The sequence below is a fragment of the Mchenga conophoros genome, linkage group LG12 (assembly GCF_057382185.1).
Source record: "Mchenga conophoros isolate Kocher_MC1m ecotype Shallow Benthic linkage group LG12, M_conophoros_male_GT1.1, whole genome shotgun sequence".
NCBI classification, from domain to species: Eukaryota; Metazoa; Chordata; class Actinopteri; order Cichliformes; family Cichlidae; genus Mchenga; species Mchenga conophoros.
The window spans coordinates 12,300,344-12,312,449 of NC_140537.1; the positions used below are offsets into that span (position 1 = coordinate 12,300,344).

At 40.8% G+C, this 12,106-nt stretch overlaps 1 protein-coding gene across 4 annotated transcripts in view; it reads right to left on the minus strand.

The window, feature by feature from the left end:
* ncor2 (nuclear receptor corepressor 2) overlaps nt 1-12,106 on the minus strand; it is a 90,568-nt gene that overhangs the window by 52,647 nt on the left and 25,815 nt on the right. For all 4 annotated transcript variants that reach the window (XM_085293742.1, XM_085293741.1, XM_085293739.1 and 1 more), the window contains exons 4-5: nt 10,015-10,192; nt 6,205-6,387 (exon numbers count right to left, since the gene is read on the minus strand). In XM_085293742.1, coding sequence (XP_085149868.1) covers nt 6,205-6,387; nt 10,015-10,192 — 361 coding nt within the window. The remainder of the gene's footprint in view (nt 1-6,204; nt 6,388-10,014; nt 10,193-12,106) is intronic.

Genomic DNA, 12,106 nt, shown 5'->3' on the forward strand with positions numbered 1-12,106 from the left:
TTCCTTCTTATTATTCAGCAGTGCCAGTCATCCAAGTCTGTGTCTAACAGTGATTTGCTAGTTAGCAAGAAATTAACCGTTAGCCTGTTCTTAAACTCCAAATACTTACCTGATTACCTGATTAAATTATCCAATCACAATTTAGTTTTCTGTCCTCCTTCTGAGATATGTTAGGTAGTGCTTAAACTCTGAACTATTAAACCATAAGAACAAGTGTCCAAATTAAACTTGTATCAACAGATGAGATGCAAGGTGGAGAAAAATCTGATTACAAGGACTGTTGCATTTAATTTACTGCTTCTTTTCAATCGCTACATTGAAAGAGTCAGACCCAAGGACAGACTTTCAGTAAAAGCTTGACAAAAATCTAATACAGCAGCAAGTATAGTCTGATACTTATGATGCTTTTTAAGTTGAGTTTCTTATAAGTCTTAATCAGGTAAACTACGTGAATGTACTATTGCTGTGATTTATTACTATTACTGAAGGTCCACGGCTCCAAACCATATTAAAGGGACCTCTGGCTAATATGTCGGGCTCCGAGTTGGGCTCGTAGCCGAAAAATAGCTTTACTTCGTTGTCTGGGTCAACTTTGCTAGCGAGAGACAGAGAGAGGCGTTGAAAGGCTGCTCCAACGGAACTTACCGTAATTGTCGGGCTATAAGCCGCTACTTTTTGCACAAGCTTTGAACCCTGCGGCTTTTAGTCAGGTGCGGCTTTTCTATGGATTGTCCATGATTTTTGTCATATCGTAAGACGATTTGTTTTGTTTGTTCTGCTGTTGTACGGCACTACGTTGCCTGGCGGAAGGATCGGGGTTCAAGAGTGGTATGTTAGTCACATGTCCGTCCGCCAGGCAACGTAGTGCCGTACGAAGTAGCGAGAAAAACAAACTTCAAAGTAGCGCTACGCGTTCAGCGGGAGGCGTGGATGATGAGCGGCGATAAACTTGCGAAAAGCAAGTTATGCCCAACTCCACCGGTGGATTCTGACAGCGTGGAAAAGTGTGAAAACATCCACGATCAGCAACGGATTTTGAAGGGCTGGACTGCTGCATGATGGAGAGGAGGACTCCGACACTGACAATGAGGATTTCTTTGGTTTTGAAAGTGACAACGAAGGAGAGAAGCGGAGAGTGGATGACGAAGCCATCCTGAGCCTGTTTGTATCCGACACTGGAGGAGAGGACTTTGGTGGTTTTAGTGCGCAGGAAGAAGAGAAAGATGGTGAATGACTGACTTTTCTTCTTGTTAAAGCTGTGTCACTGCACCTGAGCCTAAAAGGTAGTCCGAATCTATTTTTCTGGTGTGCTGTAGGTTACTGTTATGTACTAAATGTGCAAATATGTACCCATAACTTGTTTTTCAAAATATTAATAAAAGGGGTGTGTCTCCAAACAGCCATCTCTTTCCTGACAATTCCCTTTGTGCATATTCTCTTACATATGATAAGTCAACATTGAAACACCTGCGGCTTTTGGTCAGGTGCGGCTAATGTATGTACAAAACAGGATTTTCCCCTGATTTTAGCTTGTGCGGCTAATATTCAGGTGCGCTTTGTAGTCCGGGAAATACGGTATTGTTTCGGAGAAAAACACGAACACAGCGTACAGTTGAGTCTTAATAGCTTACTTACAGCTGGGCTCGTCAGGCACTCTTCTTGGCTGCAGTGGTTATTATTATATTTACATGCTTCCAGCTCCTGTTTCTGCTCGATGATAACTCGTAGTTTTCCACTCGCCTTTTTCTCCCTCCTCGCGCTCACAGACACATAACGGGTATGGCAGTGCATTCTCCCTGCAGCACGGACTACACTGCCCATGAGGCTACATTCTTTAGAGCATGTAGCATTCTGCCTATTAGCTTAGCACAACAACAACAAAAGGCCACTCTCTCACCCAGGAAACACGCAGAGAAAGAGCGTCACCCTGTAACCATGGCAACCGTAACGCTGCCACCTGGAACAACAGAACGTAGCTGTCAAACCCAAACAGTCCTGACCCGCCACAATATGAAACAGGAAAGTACCGCCGTGTAATCCATTTATTTCAACAAAGTAACTGTATTGTAAATACCACCTTTTTAAACGGTAACTGTAACGGAATACAGTTACTCATATTTTGTATTTTAAATACGTAACGGCGGTACATGTATTCCGTTACTCCCCAACACTGCATTTCTGACACCCTCCCAAAGTCTATAAAAGACACAAAAGAGAGCTGAGATCTTACTTCCTGTTTACCTTATTTCAATAAGATTCAGTCTATGGGTCTGAAAGATGGAGACAGAAACTGGAGAAGTGTACTCAGCTATAAGTTATCTGGAAGAATAGACCAAGTGCTGCTGACCATACAACGTATCTACCAGTTAAGTCAGCCACGTTCCCCTCCCCACTCCCCCTTCTGATCTCCTGACAGGGGCTTCAGAAAGGGGAGAAAGGAAGCCTCCAGAGGATCTACTTGAGAGGAGTATAAGACGGATCATCTTTTGCCATTGTAGCCCTGGATAAGAATCTGGTGAGGCAAACAGACATCCCCACAGAGAGCCCCCTTCCCTGTTCAAACCCACCATGAAGTAAAATAAAATAAAACAGCCATCCTGAGCTTGGCTGACATGAATCATGCTGGCTGTAACCTAAACCTTAACCGCCACCCATTCACCAACTCTGCCAAAACCTTTTAATAAAGTTTTAGCATGCCACCTAATTAGTCCAGATGTTTTAATGCTCGAAGAGAGCCGGACTGTAAAAATATCCATAAAAAATACTGTGTGTATTAAGCGACGATGATGAGGGGAGGGATCTTGATTTATGCTGGTGAGCAGCTGAGTTCAGATTCTCCATCATTTAAAAAGGTTCGACACCAAGGTTGAAATCCAATAGCTGGCTTCATTTTGGTTCTTGTGGTAATTTGGAAAAAAAAGAGAAAGGAGGCAGTTCTCAGTTTCAGCAGTCGTGTTGTTCATGCCAGCAAATTTTACAGCAATAGTTGATTTATGTTAGTGTGGCAAAAACAGGACAAACTAAAGGACATGTTGTGATGAGATTACATCAGCGGTGACACCAATGAGGTCTCAGACCACCCTCATCTCTGATGTCAGGGCCATCATTTTACTGTCAGCTTGACTGCGTTACTTAGAGCGCTGTGCAAAAGTTTTGAGCCACTCTCATTTTTGTATTTTTTCCTTCCAACCCAGACTTTCTTGTATTTCTTTTTATTAAAGTACTGTTGAGCAATAGCTCTCATGACTTTCTGAGGGTCTTTCAATTTGCTGCTTTTTCACTCCCGCTACTTAGCACAGACCTATGAATCACTCAAGCATAAACCAGGAACTTAACTCAATGGATGAACCAGTATTGTGTCATACCTACAACTTAGCGAAGAACCAATTTTAAGAACATATTTAGTCAGTTTGTTACCAGCATCCAGTTTGTCAAACATAAAATTACGTTTTTTGCACAAAAAACTTAAGTAAAAGTTCGGCATATCCCAGCAGTGTGCCTTTTAAAAATTGGAGGAAACCGGAGAGCAATGCAAAATCATTTTAACACAACAGAAGAGCTTTTACTGTCCCTTCAAGAAGCCTGGAGAACTATTGCTGAAGACTACTTAAAGTAGAAAGCCTGCCTAAAAGAGTTCAGGCTATGTTGAAGAATAAATGTGGTCATACCACTTGTACCTCAAGCTTGTTCGAGTTGTACAAACTCTCTTTGCGTCATATACTTTCCACGCATATTTTCATGTTTCAATAAATCCTACACATCTTTCCTATTTTCATAACAAAATATGAAAAAGTGAGCGGTGAATAAAGGCTTTTACACGCTACTATAAACAGAAACCACAGACACGTAAACATATAAACATCTGGCAAAGTACTCAACCCTATTTTGTGGTAGCTCTCGTTACAGCAGGTGTCTCCGGGAGTACATGTGACACACTTTCACAGGGTTAAAACCGTACCCCACACAAACTATCACATGTATGTTGACAGAACAATTTCAGTAAAAAGAACAAGCTTGACCATACGATTTCATCACTGATCATGGAAGGAAGCCAAAGGGGAAGTGGTGTGGTCAGCATACAAGTGGTGCAGACAAACACAAAACCTCACCATAGTCTCACTCCTCCCCCAGAGAAGCTGTTATATATAGCTCCATATACATTTTCAACTTACTTTTGTCCCAAATTAAATAGTGAAGAGAACTAAGCCTGGTGTAGTTTGTGTATATAATCACTGCACACCAAGCAAAAAACAGCTACAAGCTCAAATGTGGTGATTACAACACAGCAAAGACTATTTAAGACTTTATTGCTTTGATGCCAACTGAAGCCTGGCAGGGAAAGTCACACTGGAAAACCAATTATTTCAAACAAACACGACAGTACACTAAGAAAACTCAACACAGGCGCATGCAAGTGCTGGCAACGTCTTCTACAAGCACGACAAACAGTTCAGTACTTTTTTTCTTTAACCCAATTTCAGTGTGATTTATTAGCATGAATGCAGGATGACTGCACATGAATGACATCACAGCAGTTTCTACTGAACTTCTACGCACAAAATATCTCACCCGCACGACTGATTATGTGTGGAATGTTTAACTTAACTCACATGGATACTGAAAAAATTTAAAGACTCAATGAGTTTTCCCAAAATCTTTAAATGGTTATAGAATTTTCTTTAAATGAAAGCAGAAATGTCTCCCCCATGTGATTATCATGTACCATAATGTGCTTAAAATATTTCCAGGGTTGCTGTGGCAGCAGAAGTAGCAAAAGAAAGAGATAGCTAATGAAGAAAGAAGTAGGTTATGAGGAGGAGGAAAAGGAAGAGGGCAGCAGCCAATATGCTGTTTTGGGAGCTAGAAGAGCAGGTAAAAGCGACATGCACACGGCAACCCACCACGCAGTTACCATCACAAACAGAATCCACTTTTGTGGGAAACCCTGCATAATTATTTACAATCTAATTTTAAGTTTCATGAAACTATATTTTGTAATCTAGGAAGGTAACAATGATTGCAATATCGAGAGCATCCTGAGCGGCTGCATCACTGTCTGGTTTGGGAACTGTGCCATATCGGACCGCAAGACCCTACAGCGGATAGTGGGAACAGCAGAGAAGATCATTGGGGTCTCTCTCCTCTCTATTGAGGACATCTAGACCAGACGCTGCATTCGCAAAGCCACCAGCATTGTGGCTGATCGGACACACCCCTCTCACACACTCTTCACACTCCTGCCATCTGGAAAAAGGTACCGAAGCATTCGGGCACACACATCCAGACTGTGCAACAGCTTTTTTCCACAAGCCATCCGTCTCCTCAGCAAAATGGGACTGGACTGATAAACACACACACACACACACACACACACACACACACCTTAACTCAACTACCTCAAAACATTGAGACTGGACTGACTAATCAACACAAGCGCAAACACACTGACCTACACCACCAATATCGTACACACCAACCTGTAAATGCTCTTTTGCACAATATTATTACTGGACTTTTTGCACTAACTTCTTTACTTCCTAATTTTTGCTGCTACACTAAGGAATGTTTACTGTTCCTCCACTACCTCAACTCACCATCACAAAACCTTATTATGTTACGTTGTGTTTTTTTTTTTTTTGTCACACTGTCACTTTGTTGCTCTTGTTTGCACATTTGCACGTGCACTTTGTTGTCTGCTGTCTGTTTAAAAAAAAAAAAAAAAAAGGCTTCCCTAGATAGTTAGTTTTTGTTAATTTATGTTGTAATTTATGTTAGGTCAGTCTGTCTTGTCTCTGCTAGCCAGCTAACTAGGCCTCTTAGTTAGCTAGTTTAGTGTTTTCTGTTAATTTATGTTGTAAATTTATGTTGCATGTAGCACCTTGGTCCTGGAGGAACGTTGTTTCGCTTCACTGTGTACTAACTGTATATGGTTGAAGTGACAATAAAGCCAACTTGACTTGACTTGAATATGAGACGTAAATGTGTCATACTGACTGAAAAGGAAAGAATGTGAAGCTTTTTCTTCATTGCTGTACAAGATAAACTATTTTGCAACCTAGCTGGCAAATACATTCTTGGAACACGCGTTCCCACTGATTAAAATCAGCTTACAACACTTTTGTGACGCTAGTACATTAATAAGATGGCAACATTCTGTAACCAGTATATCCTCAAAGTTAAGAGCAGAACTGTACATTTACACACCTGTTTTTTGCGAAGCTTGCAAATCTGCTGCTCCACCATGCTGATCTCCCTGTCTACACGGTCCATGTTCTGAATCAATTCTTCCTTGGAGAACCGAGCTGGAACCAGCTCCAAGTCAGGATCAATATGGACAGGACTTACAGGGGAGATGGGCTCCAGCTTCCCAATGGCGCTTCCGCGATCCTACAGAAGCACAACAGAGAGCACAGTGTCATGATTAGATGTAAAACATATAAAAGATGTAAGAATGAAGCAAATGGGGTTTTTGTAGTGTGACACGTGTATACAATGTTATAGCCAGAAGGTCAGAAAAAAGAGCCCTCACAAACAACAAGCATAAAAGCTGTTGCTAGAAGCTCTTTATAGAGAACGACCTTGTAGGTTTCCTCCCACGCCTTCCATTTCTCAAGGCCACTCTATAAGAAACATCATCCAAACAGTGCGTGTACCCTTTACATCAATAGCACATGCCAGTGAATAAATGACAGCACATTGGCTCCGTGAACACACAGATTCTCTCACCAGATTTAGGCACAATAGAGACTGTTTAAAAATACAAACTCACTCCATTTTTGTTGCTGTGACGACACTTTGGGAGATATCAGATTGGTAGTGGATGTGCGGGAGGTTTAAATTCTGGTGATACTCATTAACCAGCAAAGTAGAAATGATGTGAGTCAGTCCAAAAAATAAATAAATAAATAAATAAAACAGAGGTATCTCCATTAACTGAGCAGCGTTTGTGGCCCTGCATTGGTATCCATTTCTGTAGCTCTTTGGCTACACAAAGAGAGGGACTGCTATGCAGATTGGCTTTCAAACAGCACAAGCAGCTAATATTAGCACCCCACAGCGCTGAGTGCAGCGAGCTACTGTGAAAGCTCGTCTGAAGTCACTGCACTAGAAAACCACTTGACACTGAACTGACAGAGTTAAGTGTGTTACGTTAATGATATTAGTTTATTGCTATATAGAGAGACAGTATGTCAAGCCTCCGTACTGTTACTCTTCTGGCTTTCTGCCGTAATGGAAATACCAGTCCTTAATGCGTGCCTCATACAAGTATTCACAGCATTTTTTGCAGCCAAAGGAAAAGAGAGAAGCAGGGAGGGGGAAAAAAATCTCTACAGTACTTTTATTCTCTGTGCACACAAACACAAAAAAAAATTGTGTGATCTCTACACCAAAGTTTTGGCTATGTGGACAAACACCCTTGTACACTCAAACTATTATAACTGCCTGAACAAGAGCAATGCATTTTTTTTATGTCTAAAATACATCAACAATTATTAGAGGAAGGAAAGAAAAAAAAACAAAAACAAAAAACAAAACAGCTGGCTGTCATTTCTCAATAACAATTGGGCCAAAGATCTGGGTGCTTGTGAATGTTCCTACTTTTTGAATATATGCACACATTTTAGTGTTTATCCAACTTGGGTTTTGTATTGTGTTATTTTTAAACGTTTGAAATGAAGGTTACGTAAGTAGGCTAATCTGGACCAGGCAGGTGGCATTACAGCCCTGCAGATCTGCTGTGATTGAAAATGTCAGTGCCAGAGGATGCTCAGGCGCTGTCCTTAATGATGAAATCCTAGGATAGCCCTAACAAAGCACTCACCATATATAGCAGTAAACTACAGGACATACTCATGTTGTCCAAAAAACATCTCTCAACTATAATAACTTTCAACAGCTGCAAACGAAATAGTTGAGTTAGAAACCTTGTTTATCCAGATGGGATTCGATGATATGACAAAACTACATTTTTCAAATCAACTTCTCCCTCTGATTTTGCTCCCTACGCTATCCTTTCTTTGGTTAAGCGGTACGTCAAGAGTTCCTAGACCTTTGACATTGTGTGAAAAGGTCACAGTTCAATTGCTAAGCCCAGTCCAGTATAGCTTATAGCTTAACCGTTTCACACTCTTCAGCATGATGTGAAGCCTTAGACATCCTGTTCTCGTGCTAAGTTCAGAGTTCACTTTCTCAATTCTAGATTGAGAAAGTGCTAGAGTCAACCTACTGAAACCGATGTGACTGAAACATGACTTTCACATATGTCAAAGGTGAATGTCATTATAATACTTTGCACCTAATATAACACCAATGCCAAACAGCACTTGGTTTAATTGGATGCCCTAACAACTAACCACTCTATTTATTCACAGATGCTAGCAAGGCTTAGAGTATGGTAGAGCCCACAAACACAATCCTACTAATGCCACCACGTGTGCAAAAGCCAAATCATATCATTCCCTCCTCCTTCAAAGCAATCCCGGTTATCAAAGGTGCGTCAAGCTAACCAACATATTACTGCTTTCTGTGATAAACCTCAGAATAAAAGGATTGCACACACGCAACAGAAGCAGAAACCTTATAAGAAAATACTCAAACAAATTTTTCCAATACCCAGTATGCCTTTGAAAAATATCATGTGGAGCAATGACACCGTTTTTCCTTCCCATGTACTGTCGAGACCTCAAGTAAAGTCACTGAATGCTCTCAATGGGAAAACCACAGCACACGCAGTGCACTTCTGTATTATACACAACTTTGGCACCAACGGGAGACCGGCATTAATCTGCCAGGAGAGAATGGCTGTCATTCAGATTTTTTTAAAGACGGGAGAGAGAGAGAGAGAGAGAGAGCGAGAGAGGGGAAAGTGCATTAGTCAGCTTTGTCACATGTGAATTCCTTCAGTGCCATAAATATTTCATAACATCAACAGCAATGCTCATTTTTAAGCCATATAAGGCCAGTGAACTCTGAGATCATCCCTGTAAAGATGATTTCTCCTAATGTCTCACTCTTATGCTCCCTTATATTTCATTTTCTTTCCAAAAACCACAAATTCAGGATGATTGAACAATGGTTTACTGTAACATGCTGCCTTTGTCCCTCTGATTCTCAGTCCATGTGAGTCATGCTGTAACCATCAGCTTTGTCTGATACTACTGGCCTACTCCCTTTTTACTGTTAGCCTTTTACTCTTATTTTCCTCTATTACCCTTTATCTGCATCTCCCTACATCTGCCCTTTGCCTCATTTCAGCCGCATCTCCCTTTCTAACTCAGTATCATTAGGTGCACTTGTTCCACACAGTGACTGCATCTGACATCACTTACATAATGGGTTTCCAGCCCTTGCCGCTCTAAGGGGGAATTGCTGGCATTCCTGAATGTTTCCCTGCTAGCCTAAGAGTCTGTCTTTTTTCCCCTGTGCCGTCTGTTATTGTTGTATCTATTTACCATTCCTTGGCTGGCTGCCTCCCCTGGCAGTTCGAAGCACTCTGTGTAAAATCAGGAACACCTCCTCATCAGCAGCTCTACACACAAGCAAGTCATTTTGATCTGTAGTTCACACAGTTTCGTGCTCAGTCTTTTGAAATCTAGGTCAGCTCTATTATTTATTAATTGCTGTTTCACAACTACCTTAGTCTTCCTACTGCTGCTCACAGAGAGCCAGCTTAGCTACAATGCTGAATCTCTCTCTACAACCTCGGCTGTGTGTCTAATAACATCCTCTGGGGCTCTGAAGGAGTCAAATAAAAAAACAGATTTCTAGGATGATTTTTTTGTGTGTGTGTTATTTTTCAAGGAAAATCATAATTGTTGAATATCATTTTGGTAATACAGCAAACTCCCAAAATACTGATTGTGTTAATTGAAAAACTTTGTTTTACATCTAGCCCTGTATTTTGCATTTAGCATGGCTTTCTTCTATTGTTATTAGCAGCAAAGTCAAGGACGAATGTTTTTTGTTTTCATTCGCTTGCTGGCACTTTTACTGTACTTCATACCAACTACTGACCTTTGTCATGTCCTCAGGCCCTCCCAGAGGCAATGGCGGGCGGTGGGATGAAGGCCTCATCACAGACTCTGGTCCCATCTCTAAACGAGGCCTTTTGATATCTGCATACTCCACCTCTGATTGGCCAGTGGGCTCTGTTAGGTAGATGTGCTCATAGCGGATATGCTGCTCCTGTCCTCTGCAAAAGACAAAAAAAAAAAACAAACAAATGCAGCAGATAAGAAAAAGTACAAAATGTTATAGAAGGAAAAAACAGATACTGATGAAAAGCAACATTTTCCTTGATATCTTGTTCTTGCACAGACATAGTGACTCCATCTTGAAACGCACAGGACCAATGATAGTGTTAAAGTCCAGGTGCCACATACGAAAGGGCACTTAAAGATGTCTTGGTGACTTAGTGCCTTGTTGGTTTTGTGTTAAGTGAGTACAGCTTATTTATAAAGGTAATTTGCACAGACATGAAGTCAAAGTGCTCTACAACAGAACAGTATAAAAATAAATACAACTACTGGAGAGACACACAATAAAACCTGCTCTATACCAGATAATTAAAATATAGTAGCAAGTAGGGCTGCACGATTAATCGTTAGAAAATCGCGATCTCGATTCATACTTATGTGCGATCTCATTTCCAAATGACGATTTAAAAAAAAAAAAAAAAAAAAAAAAAAAAGACGACGACAATTGTGCCGCATTTTGATCCGGGACGTACTCTGCATGAAAACAAGCGCTCACTCTTCCTGTTCAACAAATGACAAGGGCGGAGCCTTATACCACGTGATCCAGAAGCTGTGCCGTGTGATGCTAAAATTAGCAGGGGGAAAAACAACGGAGAGCACGTCAGGGATAACGAGAAAGTGACAGGAGAAAATCCGTCCCGGTCAACCACCCAAACATCAATAACGGGAACCTTATACAGCGCTTCCCTATACCCGTCGAACTCCCGCAGGCACAAAGAAATTAGAGGCTATTACTTATCACCTGACTCCCATCAAAACGAGGGATTTAGGAAAATGATCAACACCCTAGACAAACGCTACACAGTGCCGTCCCACAACTATTTTTCTATTGTTGCACTACCTGCTCTATACACGCAGTGTCGAGCAACGGTGGAGACGGAATTTCAAGCAGTACAACATTTAGCGGCAACAACAAAACGTGAGACATTTGTTTTTTTTATGTTTAGTCTCAACTGTTACGAAGTTGATGTGCAGTTAATAAGTGCAATAAATATTTATACTGGAAAAGAAAATCGTGAGAGAATCGTGATCTCAATTCTAAGCCAAAAAATCGTGATTCTCATTTTATGCAAAATCGTGCTGCCCTAGTAGCAAGGCAAAACCACGGAATGAAATAGAACTACAGTAAACAATTAAAGGCAGTTAATATCAAACAGAATCTCTTGCTCTCCTTTTAAAAAAAAAAAAAAAAAAAAAACTTACAAAGTTGGCAGTCATAAAACCAGAGCAAAAGACTACTCCATAACTGCCACTGAGTGAAGGCTCTGTCCCGCTACTCTTCAGTTTTAAAACCTCATAATTCCCACATCCACTTGGGTTCAACTGATGTATATTTTATAAATAGACTGTGAGGGTAGATGTTGAACAATCCAAAAGCTTGCCCATGTTTTGTGATCATGCAGACTCCGCAGAGAATTTACATTAAATGCCACCAACTACACATTGGCCCAAAGCTGGAGCTAGACCATTTAGTGGTCTGTATACAAGCGTTTTGAAATAAATTCTAAAATCCACTGAGACCAGTGTAAAGTATGTATAAAATAAGGGTAATATGAGCTTGCTCCCTAGAACATGCTAGTCTGCCTGCACCATTTTCTCTTGAATATGAGAAAGATGGGTCATCTAACCCAGTAAACAATGTCCACAATCTGTGCAACAATACTCATGATACCCACTAAAGAAGAAAATAAAGAAAATTCAGTTTAATTTTTAAGACACCAAATCCTAACAACTGTTGCCTTAAGGCACTTCATATTGCAATGTAAAGCGCCCACAATAACACAGAACACAAGAAAACAGAAAACAAAACGAAATAACAGACCCAGCACTGAACCCCGCATGTTAGTAAG